The 21,844-nt window shown below is 32.0% G+C and overlaps 1 protein-coding gene across 1 annotated transcript in view; it reads right to left on the bottom strand.

Moving 5' to 3' along the window:
- Positions 1-1,791: 1,791 nt before the first annotated feature.
- Positions 1,792-21,844, bottom strand: part of LOC138307502 (guanine nucleotide exchange factor DBS-like) — an 86,969-nt gene continuing 66,916 nt past the window's right edge. Inside the window, 17 exon segments of the mRNA XM_069248286.1 lie at positions 1,792-5,140; positions 6,217-6,442; positions 7,009-7,201; positions 7,963-8,038; positions 10,082-10,172; positions 10,728-10,820; positions 11,149-11,358; positions 11,842-11,970; positions 12,142-12,234; positions 12,718-12,813; positions 13,091-13,160; positions 13,452-13,567; positions 14,072-14,138; positions 15,162-15,364; positions 15,894-16,127; positions 16,289-16,480; positions 17,038-17,229. Coding sequence (XP_069104387.1) covers positions 5,052-5,140; positions 6,217-6,442; positions 7,009-7,201; positions 7,963-8,038; positions 10,082-10,172; positions 10,728-10,820; positions 11,149-11,358; positions 11,842-11,970; positions 12,142-12,234; positions 12,718-12,813; positions 13,091-13,160; positions 13,452-13,567; positions 14,072-14,138; positions 15,162-15,364; positions 15,894-16,127; positions 16,289-16,480; positions 17,038-17,229 — 2,370 coding nt within the window. The 3' untranslated portion in view covers positions 1,792-5,051.

Genomic DNA, 21,844 nt, shown 5'->3' with positions numbered 1-21,844 from the left:
TTGTTTCTTAGACACAATATAGATAACATAATAACAATTTGATAAATACTAAATTTTCTCTTTACATGTATATATATAAATGTAGAGATATTTACAGTAAAACGTGAAACATCAGTAAAATGTATACGTGTAAACAGATATCTACATTACATGATAAAATGACTTGTATTGATAAATACGATGTAAATCTATTTGTGTTGTTACAAAAGTAATTGTGTAACTCTGAGAATTATATATTCTATCAATCAGAATGTGGTTAAATTGTTATTCAACTATAGCTAGGATAAACATTTTAACCATGTCAGATATTACAATGTTAAAGAGTTTTAGTCACATTAGTTAAAATGTAATTGATGAGTGAAAATAAGGAGTTACTCCATTTTAACCAGATTGCTGCAAGCGTGTTTTAAATACAATGTCATAACTCAAATGTCCATTTCAATCTTAAACTGAATCTAAAAATACGGGAGGAAACATAAAAATATCAATTCTGGTAAAGAAATACTGATTTTAGATTCAATATATGTTTCTAATCATTTACTTGAAATGTTGAATCCAATAATATTCCTCATAGCGTTATGAATTCATCTCAATTTCCCTTTTCTCAACTTTTGTTTGCATAAACACTCAGATGCTTCTAATAATTTGTAGCTATACAAATGTTAAAGGAGGCAAATGTTTTGGACTTAAAATATTCTGTATTTGCATATTACAGAGTTATCTGCCCTTGTGGGTAGGTATTGATTGTGGCGTCATGTGTTTGCAAGCGTAACGTCATACTTTTAGGAGAAAACAACGTTTATTGCACTCACAAAATAATGACGTAACAATCGATACCTACACGCAAGGGAGCTTACTCTGTAATATGCAAAGACGGAATAAGGAATACACTTGCTTGTAAACCAAAATAAAATTTCTTAATCTATTTAATATGAAGAACCATAAAATGTAAGTGCATAGCACTTATGAAATATTTATTAAATAACATTATTTGAATTAATAATGGTTGGTGATTTGTATTGTTTTTCACAGCTGTCCACCAATGTGAAAACAAAGTTTCCCCATTAAATCATACGGTAGATGCATTAGCCACTGTTTTCTTTAGTGTTTTAAGAGAAAATCTATGGACTCCTTCTTAAAATTCTCAGAAACCATTACCCAATACCTCCATGATGATATCTACGCTAACAAATTTGACCTTCGGGAAAAATTACATTTTGTAGCATATGTTTAATATAGTAAAACAAAATCAGCACTTCTATTTTGTGTACAGTACTGTACAAAATTATCTGAGATAAAATTGATTTCAAAATATTAACATCTTTAAAATAAGTGAAATTTCCTCTTAAAATTAACCGATTTTCACTTAGCAATAAGTAAACGTACATGTTTAGGTGATTTAACTGGCGAATAAAGCATACATGATTTTTAAGTGACCAACAGCTTTTCTTAGGCAGAATGTATTAAATTGTATATTCCGTCTTTACATATTCCAGAGTTAGGTAGCTATCGATTGTTACGTCATTATTTTGTGGGCGCAATTAACATCGTATTCTCCGAAACGTATGACGTTACGCTCGCAAACACATGACGTCACAATCAATACATACCCGCAAGGGTAGGTAACTCTGTAATATGCAAATACGGAATACATACATAATGTATATTTTGATTGATTGAAATGTTCTTGAATACGTTGTACTAAATACAATGTATACAATGAACAATACACATACAATGTATACAGTTTAAACTGTATCAAGAAAAGTTTTAGCAGCTTTTGTAAAAAAAAAAAAAAAAGAATCTCGCGATGAAAGTATAAAATTATTAAAATTCCATAAGAAAGCAATGTATATGTTTATGATCACAAAGCATTGTAAGGAATGTGGTAGATTGGAAGGGCATATAAATATGACAACGCTGAGAGAAATTCAGCTAAAAACAGTATAGGTTGATCTCTACTACACACATCAGGTTATCGAATCACTTTTACAGTCAGAGACTGAACACAAACATTCTACTTTGACCACTTCAAATGTAGTTCTAGACGTTAAGGGAAGTTCTAAAATGATTAAATAGGATTTAAATATTCCTGTAATGGTGTCTCAAACAGATCCAGTTTATTTTTACGACTAGTTATACAAAGCTTTTCATTAGCATCAGAAGTATCTAAAATCGATTTATATTATTTCTTTTCAGCTCTGCTCTTCACTGAGTTCTAGTTATCTCCCCTTCGGTAAGAAGGCCAAATCATCCTAAATATATATACCGGTCATGAATTTCACCTACAGATACTTGCATAATCACAATTAACACTGAAACAACAATTAATATGCATAATTAAGTTGCATTTTCATATTTTTGTAAGGCCACATCAAATTCTACTGAAGCGATTAAAAGAAACTTCGTTTTTGTTATACTAACTTAATTTGAAGTTGTTTATTTTCTCTTTGTTTACAGTTCTATATTTTGTTTAAAAAATCTAAAATATCAAAAAATATTGTAGGGTGAAACAAACTTTAAATTACACTGATGATAATGTTATATCAATTTTAAAAGAATTCCAAGAGAAAAAAATGTTGTTTACCAAATCAACATTAATTGAAAACAATTTCCCTCAATAACCAAATAAAAAGTGTGAAAAAAGAAATACCGGAAATAAGACAAATTAATGTCGAAGATAAGAAATAATTTATCAATGTTAATCTAAATTATATTTGATTTTTAAGGAGATACTGTAAAATGATCAAAACATTTCCCATGCATTTAGTGACATTGTTTTAGCATTCATGAAAATCTATCCTGTAAAGTGATCTACTTATTAATGGTTACAGTGTGTACTTACTCGGTGATGTGCTACATATCAATTCAACTGCTATAACAACAATGTATCATACAGAATGGCAAGTATTCTACACAAATATCACAATGAAGATTTATCACATGGACGTAGACTGGACGAAAAAGGTGACGTTCCTGTCATATTTTCCTCTAACACTATCATTAATTACCGTCAAACTTGACTGATAATTATCAATGTTAACAGATGGAACAACCATATTCAGTTTCCTGGCATAAGTTAACATTTCGTTAGCATATCTTAATTGTAAGGAAGTCCTTAACTTAAAAGTCTCCATAAAGGAATATAAACACATACATTAAGGAGAATTTTAAATTAAAGAAAGTGGACTCAGATTAGTCTAATTTGCCTCTCCAAATAGTCATCACTCTTAGTACAACCGCATACACCGTATCTATTGCCAAATATAGGGGATAATCTTTGTCCCCTAAATTGGCATCTAGGCCAAGTTTTTACCTTACTAATTGCATCACCCTTACAGACACTTTTGGACTCTTCTCGTTCAAAGACCAGAAGAGTTCATTGTTAAAGTTTAGTGGTCGATAAATTATGGTACTGAAAACCAACTAATTTTTGTGGTGACTTAACTTCGCAATATATAACTTTCTGGTATACCATGCCAGTGTTTTGAACTTCTTGCAGCGATTGTTTTTTGCATTTGACAAGCGCCTGTGAAATACGCAAAATTTGATCACCCACAAAAATGAGTTCGTTAACAGTTCATGTAAGTTTGAATGTGGATTAATTAACTAAATTCAGTAATCAAAATCAATGTTTGACTGCATAAAACTACACAATCACATCGTCTGATAATTAGTTCAACTGTAGAAATGCAATCACATAGTCTTGAGAATAAGTTCAACATCATTATTAAATGAGATTCCCTTACTCCAACTAGTGATTCATTTTGACTGTAAGCCAATTAAGTCCTTTCTTTAACAGCAACAATCCACAACTTATTTTTTATATCTTCCATATGCTGATAATTCGTATGCTTGTACGTGTACATCTTGCTAGGTTGTTTCAGGTGGACTATTTATGGTTTATTGAACACATATTTTTTTTTAAAATTCCTTTGGAAGTCAACAGTATGGTTGCATTATTTGATGTCATCAGAGCAACATTAGTTCCACGGAATTGCATTATGCAGATCAAATCAGCATCTTATTAGCCCTCTTTAACTTCGAACAAGATTATAGTCCACGAAGTAATCCATGTTTTGAAAGATCAACAAGCATCAGAACCTAATAGGAAGGTCTAAATCCTGAGGGAATCCATAATAGCTGGAATATGATTGCTATTCCTGAAGAATTCCACAATAGCAAGGCTGAATTCATGATTGCTATTTTCGAGGTAATCCACAATAGCAAGGCTGAAATCATGATTGCTATTCCTGAGGCTACCCACAAACCAGAATCGTTGGTTGGGGATTTCAGTCAATTCAGTATATACCCCTAGCTTTCTCCGTTATTCTTCATCAGTACATTTCCTTCCACTGTAATCTTTGTGCACCATAAGAATCCATATCTAGAATATTTATATGAATTATGACCAGTTTATAGATTTCCATGTTAATCAAAGTATGATGCCAAACTGTCAGAAACGAGATTCTGCTGTCTAGAACACTTAACTTTTGAATAAGTGATAGTTTTGTCAATTTATGGCATTATAAACATCACTGAAAAAGTAATACATTTTTTAATATTTTTAATATTCAATTATTCCAAAGATTATATGGAAATAGGGATCAACGTCCAGTGGCAGTTAAACACGTCCTGAAATCCAGCTTCAAACATCCATCAATGAATGTTACAGAAATCGTGTTATAAAATGTAAACTCCTTCCACTGTATCAGAAGATTAAGACTAGCACTTCGAAACATACTATATCCTTGTCATCAAGACATTGAGGTCACTATATGAGAACTTTCACTTAGTCAGCCTTCTCCAGCATTTGATTATAAATGAAAAATGGTATGTTTGAGACACTTCGACTAATGGCAGTCAACAATAATGCATGTCAGACATAGTGACTTTGAACTTGGCCTGCAAATCACTGATGTTTGGTTTGTTTTAAATACACCAATAAAAATGACTAGTAGAACACTTTTCGGAGTACTCCCTTCTCCTCTTAGCTGAGACTGTTTGTGTTAAAGGGACACAACTCCTGTATAATGGAAGGTAACTCTTCATCAGATCGAAGTTTCATTCATCGGGCTGTTTGAACTGTAAGCACTTGCCAAACTTGATTTGCTGGTCATATGTTCCTGACTACTAGAATCTGTGGAAAACAATAGATCAACTTTAAAGTCTGATATCGATTTGATATTTAAATAGCTTACACACAAAAGGAAATCTTAAACTCTTTTCCTTTTCTATTCTAAATTAAACATATTCAATACAAATAATTTACTGTAGTCGATATGATATGCTGATGCTTCTAGGGCTGGATCCTATTAAGATTCAGCTTTACATTTACTTGGAGGTTAATGAGAAAATCATTACAAAAGTCAAAACAAGATTTATATCTTGCTATTATACTGAATATGAGTCATGGAACACAGATCGATTCATTTAGCAAATCCAACTTCTACTTGTATATACAGAGAACTACAGTAATGATAGCCTATACATGTACAGAATTTATACACAGGTGTATATATAAAAGATTTCAGAGAAGATGTTGTCTAATTTGTTACATAAAGCAAAAGCAGGAGGAGATCCTGACAATGTAAGCTGCTGGTTATAATATCAAGCAGGAAACTTAATCAATATGTAGAATCATTGTACAAACCTTTTTATAATACATGTACCACTGTTTTCAATATAGCTCTTCCCTAATATCATTGACAACTTTTTTTCTATTTCTATAATCTTTGTTCAGTTAAATGTCTATACATAGGATCCTCTACCCTTTTGTGAAGAACGCTTTGTGCATATTTGTTTTCATATACATCTGATTTTTCAAAAAGTTCCATTTGAAAGCCCAAAAAATACCAAACAAATGATAAAGTGATAAAGTTCACGAGAAATAATAAAAAATATATTTTAATTTGTTCTCTTGCTCTAAAGCAAATACATATCAAATATGTAATTATCTATAGACATGTTATAAAGCAACTATATATAGTTAAGATAAGTGGCCCCTGCTTTACCAGTGGTACAATCCTGGTATCACAGGCTGTGCTATATCCAGTAGAGTCTATTGCAGAGAATAGGGGTTACAGGCTGAAAGGAGGCAACCGTTGACACCACGTCACACCAACGCCATACGAGACAAGAGCAGGTGAGTTAGAAAGAGTTGAGGAGGTTATATGATAGAAATTCACCTCCGTGATAACTGGGATAAGTACCTACCGATGCTGGACATCGAAAAATGGGACTGGGAACTTCGTCTTTTATAGGGTACTAGGTACGTGGAGGGTACCCAGCCCTCCTGATTGTTTGACAGGTGGCGGGCGTACCACCAACCCGTCGACCCTGTTCGTATAATCTCCACAACGTCACGTTCTCTCATGCTGACTTCGTTTTCGTCACTGGCACGGAAATCTCCTATGGACTGATATTGCTGCAGGTATGATGGCTAGAGAAAAGAAAACAGAAAACTTTTTATTGTTTTCATCTCTAAGCTTTAAAGATATATGTTCTGAAACCTTCTTTTGTGGCTATCAAGTTACACAATTTTTAATTCTTAAAAAATTTGCAAAGATAAGCATTTGCGGATCAAAATAATGAATGGAAATTCATATATATAAATATGATATTGACCCTAGTGAAAAACTTTCCGAAATTTACTTAGATTGCGTAATTCGAATATTATTTACAGTACTGTAAACCAACGTTTGTTCGTGGAGATTAACTTTCGCAGAATGAAAATATATTAGAATTTACGTTTAATATATGTATGGAGTAATTATTTACTCGTGGAGATAAACTTTGCAAAATCATTTGGATTGCGAAATTCATGGTTTACAGTATATTACAACATTTCGTAAAACCGCCTTGATATAATCATGTTATACGATAATCAACACCCATATTGAATTCCATTACCGATTCTAATATAAGATGAATATGAGTTTCTCAAATGATGGAATGTTTTAGCTATTGCTGGTCATTTTGATAGCGAGTCCTGTGGTCAGTTCTTACCTCTGACCCTCGTCTGTCATGACTTCTTGACTCATCCTCGTCTGAGTTAGTGAATTCTCCACTGGACCATCCGTCATCGTCGTGGGGTGGAGCTGGTGGTGACTCTGGGGACATCATTTCCAGCCCCTGGGGCACAGTCGGGGCATTGTTGTTTACAGAAGGATGTCTGTTCGTCCTCCAATTATCTACATACCTAAAACAAAACTTGACAGTATAACATAAATCCCAAAATACGAAGATTGCCTTTCTTCAAGAGCAAATAATTAATTGTTTTCATACTAAATCCAACTCTCTGATTGGCAGATTTATTTTCTTCATATACTATGAGGAAAAAATCTGACGTTATCATGACGTCACAATAGAGACGTCGATGTTGCGTATTGATTTCAAAAAAAATATCCATTGAAAAATAAAAAAAATTGTATGTTTAAACATACTTTATCTTATCAAATAGTCTCAAAAATTAATTATAAGCATTGATGTAACTTTTTTTTAACTTATGAAATAAATTTTGTTTGCAAACTTTTTTGAGAATCTGCTACGTGGATTCACACAGTTTCTTTCATACCCCTATGAAGTTAAAAAATAGTAACATCAATGCTTAAATAACAAAACCCATTTGATGGTTGTTTATTTATCTATTGATTAATTAACTTATTATTCAGGATCATTTCAGGCAATTTCAGCTAAATTAAACTAATAGAACTTCAAAAAGAAGATGTGCAAAATGTGTTTTCAAGATGGTGATCATGGTGGCCATTTTGGATTTTGTATTGACCTGAAAATATATAACCTTTGGTCGGGATCATGTCAGGATCAATTCAGGCAAATTTCAACTAAGTTACCTAGGTACACTTAACTTATTCATCCCTAAAGACACATTTAGGTTCTTCTAAATCAAAGACTAGACCAGTCCATTATTAACTTCCAGGGGTAAATGCGTTAAAAACCTACCTGGAATTATTGCACGGTTCCTCTGACAAATTCTGTAGGTCTTCCTCAGATTTTCCTACCAGATTTAAATGGTCAACTGGGAAAAAAGTCACCAAAACAAATTATATATCTGTACATCAACATCTATAAATGAATTATTTCATTCTGTCACCAAGAACTTACTGTTTTGATTTTGTTTAACATTTTTCTTTTAAAAGAAGTGTAGCATTAATATTTCACTGATTTATGTTGATAAGATATCATTATTGAACACAGACTGTGCTAAAAGATTTTGGAATATTTATATAGTATAACATATCTACCAAAATGAAAATAGCAATAAAGGGGAGATAATCACCCCAATAAAAAGATTTTCAAAAGGCTTTAAATTTTCACATTAAAGCAATACTTGATATCAATGAAATGTGATTCAACAAAACCAAGCATGGCTGGAGGCAACTTATAAGAAAACTTGATGGTAGCTAAATAATGTTTGCAAAATAAGGCTCGTGATTTCATACACACAAAATGTGTGATGAATGATTTTTGTGGATAGTGAATAATGATAGGGATTCAAATCAGGTGAGAACCAAATTGGGGTACTACACAACTTAATGAATGAATGACAAGGTATATAGCAGTGTTGTGATATGTGCCATGATAAAAACATAGGTTTATGAATGAAGAAGCTTGTACATGGATAAATTTCCCTAAAACTTTAAATACTGCATAAATATTCTACATAAAACTAACTATTATTTTCACTACATGATGTAATTTATCGACACATAAGTGTACAACAAGGACGGAAATGTATTCAGCTATAATAATGAGCTAACTAAAATGTATCTACATAAGCCTGAATTGGCTTTCAACAATGTATCTACATTGATTGAATGAAAACTGTCGCATAACCTCCATATGAAAATGAAATGGGATAGGACAAATTGATAGACGCCAAGCTGTTAACCCTAGTGAAAAAACGCAGTGAAATTCCCCTGGATTTTTTTTAACTGTATGACTTTTATTTGCCACCAAAACAGTCACCATTCAAAATGGCTGCTGTATCTGCTGAAGAGTGGAAGGGGAACATTATTCATCTTAAAATGGAAGTTTAGGTAAATTAGTGAAAGGATTATCGCATTCTTGAATTTCTTTAAGAACAGCTATATAAACACTTTCCATATAAACTTTTCATGCTTTACAACCATAGTTATATTTATTGCCATCAGAATGAATTGTTTCATCAAATATTAAATTGAGTAAGAATTTTAGGATTCCAATAGAATTTCCATTGGTTTGATAGAAAATTAAATAGAAATTTACCACTTGAATTCAATTGGAAATATCAATGGAAACACCAGTGGAAATATCAATGGAATCCAATGGAATCAAGTGGAATTCCAATGAAATTGTCTGTAGGTGCAGTGTACATGTAACGCTGGAATACCATTGGATTTCCGAGGTATTTCAGTGGAATTCCAATGGTAAAATCTTGTGGAGTACAGTGGCATTCCACTGCAATCCAGTGGTATCCTACTGGTAATCCAGTGGTATTCCACTGAATTCCACAAGATTTTACCAATAATAATCAAGTGCAACACCAGTGGAATTCCAGTAGTAAAATCATGTGGAATACCACTCAAATTTCATGCTTTTTTTTCACTAGGATTAGACAGGACTTCAAAACTACTACTGTAAGGTCATATGGTAATATATGGAAAAATTAAATTAAATTGTCTTAACACTTTTTCACTGAAATTATCGAATTACAGCTTGTGTCTTTTAAATTCTGGAAAAATTGTTGTTGATACAGGGTCATCTCCCTTTAACCTATCATTACAGATTGTACTTTCATAAAACATGTAGCGACTAATTCATAAATGACAGATCATCAATATTTGAATTCCATTCTAATTTCATAAATTGCTTGATATCAACAAAATGGTACATTATTCCTAATGAATGTCATGGCATTTGTATAAACATCATAAATTTTGTGCAATATTTTTAAACAAAATACTTTGGTGGTAATTATGAAACAAAATCAACTGTGTTACCAGGGTAAATCTCTAATTCTAAGTGTTGCCACGGTACCTCTCTAATTCTATGCCATGCTAAGTCTTGTAGAGATATTTACCATCGAACTTACTTTTCAGCTGATCAAACTGGCTCATAAGAACCCGCTTGATCTCCTTCACCCACATGTCTTTACAAGGCAATGTGGGTGCCTGAAAAATTAGTGAAACGTAGTTTAGAATGAGAATAATTTGCAAATATTTGTGCAAATAGCATCAAAATCCTAAAATGTTCATTATTATAATTGGTTAATTATAATTGGTTAATTTCAAAACAAAACTTGTTTCCATATGTAACCCATTGTGTTACTTAATTTAGGAGCGAATGCATATAATCAATTGTTTATTGATTGAATCATGGATCAATAGTAATTACAAAGTAAATTTACAGAACAAGTCTACATGGGGTACATGTTAAAGTATTTTACTTGATCAAACTGGTCCTTGTCTAATACCAATACCCCTCTATTCTGGCACGATTAAATGGTATTTTCCTTCATAACCTATAGTAATAAGACCTGTATAACCTGGAAACCTGACTATATCAGCCAAATATATTGGTCCTGGTGGCAACCTGTTTAGGCAAGTTACACTGTTAAGCTGTAACATTATTTACATATCTTTCATCCACAGGTTTAACATCAAAATGCTACACAGAGCATGATCGAGGTAAAAATGTAAATGACAAAGAAAATTTATTTTACTAACTTGTATTATATAAACTTCTTCTCGTCCTCGTAACCATAACTCAAACTTCTTCTTATCTCCCTTTATATTCTCTGTGAGACCTACTTGTGAAAGCTGAAAAAGATTTTTTAAATATACATGTATTCTTTAAATTATCTAATTCATTGTTATTCTTTGGAATTACTTAACATCATTACTTATAAGGAATAGGCTTTCTGAATAAGAAAATAAGAGAATATTCAGTTATTTTTTAGAATATCAAAATGCTTCCTTTTTTTTAAAACTTCAAATAAGAAATTCTAAACATTTGTAATGAACAATTAAAAGAGTCATCAAACAACATATTTATCTGATTACATTAAAATTTGAATGACAGATCTTACAACAATTTCATAATATGTTTTATTGCTATTTTCAGTATTTTGAAATAATCATTGCTTACCTTTAAGACATTTTTAAAACTATATACTCCTTTTTCTGACGATGAAGCCATTTCCTCCTTTCGTTTACACAATAATATAGATTTTTCGTATAAAAACATATGTCTCTGCATTGGTTTAAATCGAATATCTTTGATTCTTCCTCTTTGATGTTCTGTTAACACATTGAATGCTCCCTGCATGAGTAGCTTCCCCTGATCTGATAAGTTTCCCTGGAAACCATGAAAAAATATGTTATCCAATTTTCATATTGCGCTCAAAAGAAAATTTCTTGCAAATTGTTTCAATTATCAAGTTAACAGTATTAAATTTTATATACATTACATTCATGTATGGTCTACAAACAAGTTAGCTGTCCAAATATATAAGAATTGTTATCAGATTTGAAATCACCAAATTCAAGGATATGTTGTTCACAACTACCAATGTATAAGCTCCCATTCACCCTGTCATCATATTCTTTTTAAATCTTGGACTAAATCAAAATAAAATACATAACATGTACATTAATGTTTTTATCTTTTTACCACTCAAACTACTTCAATAATTCAAAACTTTCAGGTGATCAATTCTATTGAAGGGAGACAACTTGTGATATACTCGTATCATTTGCTATATATATCTTCTTACAATTTGTTAAGTATTTCATATCAAATGAACAATACTTTTAGATGTTTAGTACATTGTAAACTTACAGGAAAACCAACGATGGAGACCTGATGCATGCTGTCGTTTACAAAACGTACAACATCCAACATGGAGTCCAGCGCTTCCTGTATATGAGCTTCACAGGTCGGGTCCTGCTCAGAAAACCGCAGCATTTCCTGAAAAAAAATGAAAATCAATTACTTATGAGAATTATCATAAGAAGAATATCTAAAAGATGAATTTTCAAATTTTGATAAAATAGTTTATTTTTTATGTAAACAGTAAATTTACAGTAAAAACTGCATTTTGTATTCAGGTTTAAGGTAGTATATATATGCTATGAATACCTTGAGTAAGAGCTGATATTTTGTGATTCGCTGCACAGGCTTAAGAAGGTATGCCCCTAATGGCAATTTGTGCCCTAACTTCCTCTGACATTCCTAAAAATGAAAATAAAACATTTATTTCACAACATCAGTTGAATTATTCACCATTGTTGTTAAAAGAAAAGGGGTCATTAATCCAAATTCTTCAGAAATCAAAATTACTCATTACAAAAATGTTTTTTTTTGTTTTATCTTAAGCTCCTCCATAATTACATAGAATAAACTAAGATTTCCCTTCCTTTTAATAGGAGAAAGAATAAGTGACAAATGGCATCACCTTGACTGACACCCTTGAATAATTATATTTAATATATATGTTTTTGTCTCTTAACCATAATTATAGTATATTTCACTGCACATTTTTTATTCCATCATCAATATATCATTTCTTTTGCATTTCCTTTTTAATCATCGTACAAACAAAAACTTGACAAACCAATACAGAACAGGCACTTCACATTTTAATGAAATGCATAAAATACCACCAAATCTTAATAAAATATTGGGAAGTTGTATGAAATGTAAAATCTTACTTACCAGAAAAAAAGGATTTTGATCTCCGACTTGGTTCCGTAGAGCTTCTGACCTCAGTTTGTTTTGGCAGTAAACACTATACAGGTGAAACTCTTCATTCTAACAATAAATAAATAAATAGATAATAAAAAAATAAAGAAATAAAACAATCACAAATCATTTTATTGGTGAACATTTTTTTATTTTGTAAACAGAAAGCGCATTCATAAATATTCTAAAAATTCTACATTAGAAACTCTCTACATTTATTTTCTTACAAAATCAATTTTAATAAATCTTCAGAATTAAAGGATTAAAATTATGAGATATCTGTGAATTAAATACATTGTAATAAGTTTGAGTTGGCGGGATAAAAAATGAAGAAATTGATACATACCCTATTTGCGAAACATTTTCCTACTTTTGCTGGCTGGTCTCTACAGTTCTGTAGTTCTTGTAGAAATATACTGGAAAAGAGAATTATTATTGAAATCTTAAATTAATGACAGAATTAAGACACATGTATTTTAACATTTAATCAACACAAATATGGTGTGAAAATCTAGAAAATTGGCCGTAATAAACCTTACTACAGGTGAATTTATGTCAAGAAGGACATTTGATAATTCTCTTCCGCAGGAAAATAACAGAATGCAAAAAAAAAAATTAAAAAAAATTAATGTTTCAAGTTTTTGCATAAATAGTAAAAATTATTTTAAAGCAAGCCCTTCAATAAAAGAATGAGAAATGTTTCTCACTTTTTATGAAATGAATATATCTGTTCTAGGTTTCCGAAGAGTATTTCCTTTTTGCCGACAAGTTCATCCGGAATGAGGTGTTGCATGGCTCTGTTGTCTAACTCCATCAGGTAGCCCTGGAAAAATAGCAATTTAGCCAACAATTTTTCAAACTTATGTTTCATATGTATAAGTTAAATCATTTGAAAAAAAAAACTTTATTTAAAATGTTTGCTGCTGAAAATATTATGATATTGTTAGTTCATAATAAAATAATATAAAATTGTTTAACTTTTGAGGAAAATGGCTGACCCATCCAAAATTAATAAATTAGTAAATATAGTAAGTAATTTGGAGCATTTTATGACTTCAATATTTCCCAATAAAAATATCTTATTTCATCTATCAAATCTGACAAATGTATTGTCTAGATAACTATTATTATTAAATTATGATTTTGTGTTTGCTTCAAAAACCTAGGAAATCATATTTATTGGCATATATTATAATTTTGTGTTGTTCCAAACACCAAGGAAATTACAATTATCATATATATATATATAATAATTGTGTGTTGCTTCAAAAATCCAGGAAATTACTTTTATTAAATAAAATAATTCTGTGTTGCCTGAAATACCTACCTTTATAATATCATAGAGTTGCGATACATATGTTTTTTCAGTCTCTATAAGCTCGTTTAGCACATGTCTGAAAGAGAATAATGATGAGATAGATCAAACGATGTGAAAGATCACAATAGTATTTCCAGAAAGAATACATATCTCAATCTCTTAGATAATTATGTTTATATCAAATGATTTAAAGTTAAAATTTCAATGGTGTTATTAATATTGATCAAGTGTTATCCAAGACTCCATTTTTCCTCAGCATTATGGTCAATCTTTAAAATAAATATGTCTATAGAAAAAAACCCAGATGGCATTTCAAATACAAATCCAAACAAACATATACAGTGTATTGGCTCTGAAAAATAATTAAATGCTTTCATTTTTATGAAGAAAAAAAATTAACAAATAATCTAAGATTCAAGTACAGTGGAACTCAGTCAATACCAACTCGAAGGGACTGAGATAAAACTTCAAGTGATCCAAGTGTTCGAATTAAGCGAGTTCTCATGTCTACTGACGATATCTTTTCTTGGTATACGGTATCAAGACTAGTTCCATGTCGTAAAATCATGTGAACAAGAGAGATGTCAAAATCGCTGATGGTATAGTTGCAAATTTACAACAATAAAACAGAGGTATATATTTTGAAATGCTGTTCTACAGCAGATTTATGAAAAAGAAAATCGGCATTTTCGGCAAACTCGTTGTCCAAAAAATTTCATTTCAAGTTATAAGAACATTTTATGTATGATTTTTGTCATTCGGACCCAAAATTTACTTTGTTCTATCTGAGTTCTTCGAGTTTTCCAAATTCGAATTATCCAAGTTCTTTAAACAAAGGTAAAGAGGGAATTCGGCCGGGACCGGCAAAGTACTTCGTATTAAGCTGGGTTGTCAAATTATCTGAGTTCGTATCAACCAAGTTCCACTGTAGATAGGTAGGTATCGATTGTGACGTCATGTGTTTGCGAGCATTACGCCACACTTCAAGAGATAAACAAGATAAATTTAGTTCACAAACAAATGACGTCACAATTGATACCTAACTGCAAGGGAGGTAAATCTGTAATATGGAAAGACAGAATAACTTTGAAATGCTTACCTCCTCTTGGCCATAAGAGTATCTGTATCCATCATGCTTGTTGACCTCGCTGACCCTGATGACCCCGAAGAGGTCGTAGTTGACATAGAAGTCACAGAGGCACGTGTCTTCTCACCGACATTGAGACTATCAGGGAGACTGCCTAGGTTTGAACACGGAGGTGTGATGTATGGACGGGAAGATGAACTGCCATCAGTTCGTTGCTACGGAAACAATAATTTAGAAAATCACAAAACAGGAAATATAACATTTCTGAGACAAATATGAGTCAGACTCAGAGGCTTTTATACTGAATGAAACCGTAATGGATGTTATATATTTTGAGCCAATAGAACAAGATTAAAGTTATAATTATGTTCAATTATTGTAAGTATAATTACTTCAATTTTGCAGAAATAGACTACAAAAGTGGATCCCGAATAATCTGGGTGCCGATCAATAGCCCGGAAAACTCTCAGTTTGAATGAAAATGTTAAGTGAACCAATTACCATAACATTACATTGACTAACAGAACAAAATCTGTTAAGAAAATTTGTAATCTGTATGGTTCAGGCTGGAATTGAAGGTGGCAGGATTACAGAGGGTTCACTTTACGCATGCATGAACACCAGATATCTTTCTGGAATGATAATAATTATTAACAAAATGTCTCTTTTCAAGTTTTTGAAGCTGACTCTTTACAATCAATTAATCAGACATGAATGCTGTCTGAATACTTCTCAAACACTCACCCGAGCCGACCTTTCGTAGATGCCCTGTTGACGTTGCTGGTTTTCTGTATTTGTTTTGCGTTTAGGGTCAGGTTCCTGGTGGTGAGGGTGGGGCAGATGGCCGTGGGTGGGGGGTACTCTCTGAGACGTACTAGGACGTCCTGATGTCTTGGCGACCTGTTGTAGACTGTGATGTCGCTTCTCACACATAGCTTGTACATCCTCTATTCTTTTTAGAACTTTCTGGACATTTGCCTGTAAAAAGGATCATTTTTTTCGCAAAAACAGACAAAAAAAAGATACTTATATATACAAATTATTAGTATTATACTAATAATTTGTTCTTTACAGAATCAATCTATTGAACAGGATTGAAGAATATATTCAGATATCGTTGGGTTATAAAACTTAATTACCCTTGTTTCTGGTGTGATCATGCTTTCAAACAGTTGTCGGAACTCTTTTGGGTTATTTAGACGGAGTTGTCCGGCAGTAGCCACAAAGCTCTCGATGTCCCTGATGGCAACTTCAGCTCCCTGGGCGGTCTGACAAGCATCTACCTGTTGCCTTGACAACATGTCAACACCTCTTGTACACCATTTGTTGGCCTGTCAAGGTCAAAGTTCAAAGTTCCTTAACATACATTTTCGTAAAAGGGAGGAAAAACAACAGTATAATACTTCAATACTAAAATTGTGTTTAAAGACATAAATACCCCATATAGAATCAGAATGTCAAAGGCACTATCTAACATTACAAAACCTGACTGGATGGAATGAGATGGCCATTTCATGCATGTCTTATCAGACAGCCAGCTAAAACAGACGGACAGACAGACAACTCGATTCCGGTATACAACGTACCCCCTTAACTTTGCTGCAGGGGGTATGATAATTCTTTCTATGAGCCATTTAGACAACAGATTTTTTTTTTTTATGATTCCACAAAAATTAACATCATATGATGTAATATTAAATCGAAATCTAACCTTTTTCTTTCATATTGATATTACAACATAATGAAACTAGATATTGCCGAGTTTAACGATTAGTCATTATCATATCGAACATCCATATGTATTAGGTTGGCAATATCAAATTTCACACATATGTTACTGTACATTAACAAACATTAATTTTTTTTAACACAAAACATGGGATCTGACCTTGTCAATTCTGTCCTGAAGGTCATGTGACGTGTCAAGGAGCTCTCTCCGTCGCCGTAGCAACTCCCGATACTGATCACACATGCGTTGAAGTTCTATACACTTTGGCCGTATCGAGTCAACAGCGTAATGGTCGTCCATTATATGCTGTTCACCATTCGTCCTCATCTTGTCTGCCTGCTCAAGATCTTTCTGAAAAACACAAATGTGGATACTCATGAATAAAAAATGGAAATATATATTGAAGAGGAAGATGAATTTTTAGCATACTTAGTAAAACCTGTCTAAGCTACGACTTCTGTATAAAGACCACCTGCTTAATAAGACCTCTTTTTCAGGGTCCCTAATGGTCAATTTGACATGTGTATTAGGACCACTTTGCTGTAATGAATTTTTCTTGGTGCCTTAGGTGGTCTTTATAGACAGTTACCAAGAAAACATGGTTTATATAGACAAGTGGTCTTTATACACAGGTCACATTGTGTTGAAATTGGTAATCCTAAAAAACATGGTCTTATCAACCAGGTGGTCTTCAAATATATAGAGGTGATGGTCACTAAGGCAGGTTTTCAAATAAAATACCATAATGATAAAATAATCCCCCCTTCCCTCAAAAGCATGGTTCTTAGGAAACAGTTATCGAGTGTGTACTGCTATATTATATTACCTTGTAATATGCAGGCTTAGCATATACTGTACTAATGGTTTTTCTGGGTTTTTTTTTTTTTTTTTTTTTTTGCATAATTCAACCATCATGCAGTTATATCGTCTGTCAGTCAGATACTGGAGAACAATTTTATATGCAAAACTGTTAGATAAATCGATAAAACCCAACCAGCGTGAAAACCAGATACTCAATTCACACAAAATACCTCTGTATTATTCATGATGCTCTAGGGACCAGATAGGAAACGCCTGATTCAATAATGTAGGTCTATAACGATACATTGGGGCCACAATATGTTACAGAGGAACAGGATGGATATGATTGGTCGTCTCCCCTTATTGTATCGGCAAATGATAATTCAGATTAAGATATTTTATTTATCTTTACAATTTGGATTCTTTTCATATAGAATATATTTCTAATTAAAGTTCTGTATTTTAAGCTAAAATTGTGTTTTCTTTCCATATCAAACATTAGACAAGGTGAATGTAACTGCTAAATGAAGTCTTGTCTTAACAAATTGTACAATTTTATCATTAATAAGTTCAAACATTTGAAGAATGCATCACTTGTAATAATTTTGCTATTGGATTAAACCTTCAGCAAATATTGACAAATTTTTGAATCAAAACTTCTTATCAAACATAATTATCTTAAATACACACCTTGAGTGAAACAACCATGGATACATCTGCGTATATTTTGCCTCTATAAACTTAATTTGCTAATGTGTGTATGGAAAATTGAATCCTGGGAAACTCCTATCTCCTATCTGCTGAATAACATTAAAACTTCGTAGCTATACACCATAAAATTGTTGTACAAAAATAAGACAGGATTCTCCCAGCAGAAAAACAGGTAATTTAACCCCAAATTAGACAAAGTCAGTCACACCTAGCTGGCTAATTAAAACTACACTACACCTGTTCAGGTAAATCTTTTATCAAATTGACTTGATTTAACATTTTAAACTCGGATCTTTCTGCTTCCGTGTCATTTAAGACCTTTAATTTTAGTTCTGTATAGACATGTTAAAGCTTAGGATGTATACAGTTGTTCTTTTTGAATCAGCTAGCAAATGGAACTTTAGACAGAAGCTTAAAGCAATATGAAGTCAGTGGAATACCAAAAGTATCACTAAAATTATACATATAATGCAGATTTTACATTTCAAACTATAAAGGGAGATAATCTAAAAACTATTGTTTTGTAAGACATAAACTGGCCGTTTTCGTTCTGTTACATTTTCAAGGTGACTGTCATATATATGCATTTATATATTATAGAAACACAGGAGGTAGCTTTATTGAATGTGATAGAAACGTAGCATATTTTGATGAGCATAGCATTAGCTGCATACCATATTCTACTAAATAAAGACCCTTTTTGCAATAAGCCGCTCTGTAATAAGCCCCCCCCCCCCCCCCCCCATTTTTCATTATCCTACAACCTAATATTATAGTTTTATTGGTAGTAAGGACTACGGACTACATTAAAACTGCATCTATATGTATCTAAAAACTGTATTATATGTGACTGTAAAACAAGTTTTTAAACTTTGAGATATCCCAGTCTCGTATATATTATATACCTGGTACATGTAATATTCAGGTCATATAAATCCTCTAGTTTAGGAGTCCTTAGTTGTACTTAGAGCAGAGACTTCTAAAAACATGTATAGATACTGTAACATGATAAATGATTGATTTTTAACCTTGTCTGTCAGCGAGAAGATAATAAAATCCACAGCTAGACGTTTATATTCTAGGTTCTTTATGTGACCTCCATTATACACATAATATATATATATATATATATCTGTTATAACAAAGAATCGATCACATTATAAAAAACTTCAAAGATAAAATTACCTATTGTCTGGATCAATATTGATAATTGATTCTACCCTTGAATACACCAAAACACAACCAAACCTGTTACAATATTACAATGTCATTAATCAAATAATTAAATTATGTATGGACCTGAAGGTTACTTCATTTGACTCCGAGACGTTATATATATAACACAATTACTGTATATAGGAGGACCTTTAGAAATAACATGAACTTGAGTAGTTTGATCGTAACAATTTCAACTAAATGTTTATAGAATGTTTTTTGGAAATATAACTATAATATTTTCAAATAATATTTTTCACTCTTTCTCAATGACAGAAATTTAGGTAATGTGTTGTGATTCCCTATGACAAAAAGCATATACATGTATATATATATTGACTCTGTTCTCTGTCGATAGTGTTTCTCAAGTTAATCAAACTTTGTATTGACCTCAATAAAATTAAGAAACTCAATATTAAGTAGAATTTAATTTGGAAAAAAAATTACAATGATACAGTTGAATTTGGATTCAAATCAGTCTAAGCAATAGTTCTCAAAAACTAATAAGTTTGGAAGGGTTAGTACAAAATGTAGCTCTTAATAACAAATGAGCATATTATTGTAACATTTGCGTCTATATAATGTTCACCTTCAAAAGACTATGTTTTGTTGTCCCAAATGGCTAATTTCAACAAAGTACAAAGGACCATTAAACATGTTACAAGCCATATATTTCTATGTTGTTTCCTGGCTGATCCTTATAGACAGATTTTACTAGAATAATGTCAAAGATTGACTTGAGCAAGTCTAGACGGCTATTTATTGAATACATTGAAGAAAATGTGTGTGGTAGGTAGTTTATTATTGTTATGAATGTTGTCAACTTTCACTATACTATGAACTTAGATTAACCTTAATACATGTGTGAAACTTTAACTTTCCTCATATCAACATCTTTAAAACTTGCAAACCACGACCTCTTATGATCCATAGCTTGGACCTTACAGCTTAGCATTATCAACCACATCAATGATACAATAATCCATCAGTGTACACAACACTGAAATTTCATGGAGATCGAAAACACGTTTACACAACTCAAATATTCACGACGGTGAACGCTTCAGCTGATAATTCTCTGTCAATATTTGGACAAACTTCTCTAAAGAGACAGGGTTCATTGATCGAGTATTTTTTAACGCTTTCGAACGTTTAGTAAGTCGGACGGCATTCATATGACTATGAAATCAATTTACTACAATAAAACATCTTTATCTGAATAGATCTTTGTTGATAATACAACACTCACCTTAGCACGCCCCACTAACCTATGCTGATTAACTCAACGTTTTAAAAAATGCAATATTTCATTTTTTCTTGAGCTAGGGGTACCAAGGTGGGGAATTATAGAAGTCAATGACTCATTCTTGTTTCACCTGAGAAACTGAAGCTACATACAATTATCTAAAGAATTCAACAGCTCCTTTATCAACAACTTCATCAGGTTGGAGTCATCCTTTTATGATATAGAGACACTTGCATGTTAAGACTGAGTTACACTTAAAGATGCTCCACTGCCGACAGACCATAACGATACGCATTATTTGAACAACAATTGGTGTTTAATTGTGTATATATATGTCTAATTAACACAAAAAAATTAATATGAAATAATTTATTTTGCTTTTGGTGCATGCGAAGTCAGAACTTCATTCTATATAGAACATTAAGTGCCACAGAATTTTTTCAGGATGCAATTAATTATTTCTAATATTTCTATCTTTAAGTAAAATTAGAAGCTCAAACTTTTCAATGATGGTAATGGTGTTAAGAAAGTAACTTTTGTAACTGAAGAAAAATTCCAAATCTGATCCTGTTTTTGATAGTGAAAAAATACCATTTGTCAGCGGAGGAGCATCTTTAAGTTACCTGGTATACCATATACAATGTAGTAAAAAATGTAAAAATAGAGGAGAGTGTTACAATTTGCTTCTCTAGGGTAGCATATACCCAAGATAGATGTTTTAGGGTATACAGTTGTATAAGATAATGAGACTTAGATTACTTAAGGGTGTATGGTAACTTAAAATGACATTGAAATTTAAGGGTGTATGCTACCAAATTGTGACATGGAGACTTCATATTGCAAATATTTAATACCTGTTGAAATACATGAGAATTAAAACAAAGACTTTATGTGTCTTTGCATATTACAAAGTTACCCAGCTGGAAGATAACAATGTCAATGCCTATCTGCAAGGGCAGACAACTCAGTAAAATGGAAATACAGAATACTACT

This window comes from Argopecten irradians, chromosome 14 (genome assembly GCF_041381155.1).
Source record: "Argopecten irradians isolate NY chromosome 14, Ai_NY, whole genome shotgun sequence".
Classification (NCBI taxonomy): domain Eukaryota; kingdom Metazoa; phylum Mollusca; class Bivalvia; order Pectinida; family Pectinidae; genus Argopecten; species Argopecten irradians.
This window is presented reverse-complemented; position numbering and strand designations above follow the sequence as displayed.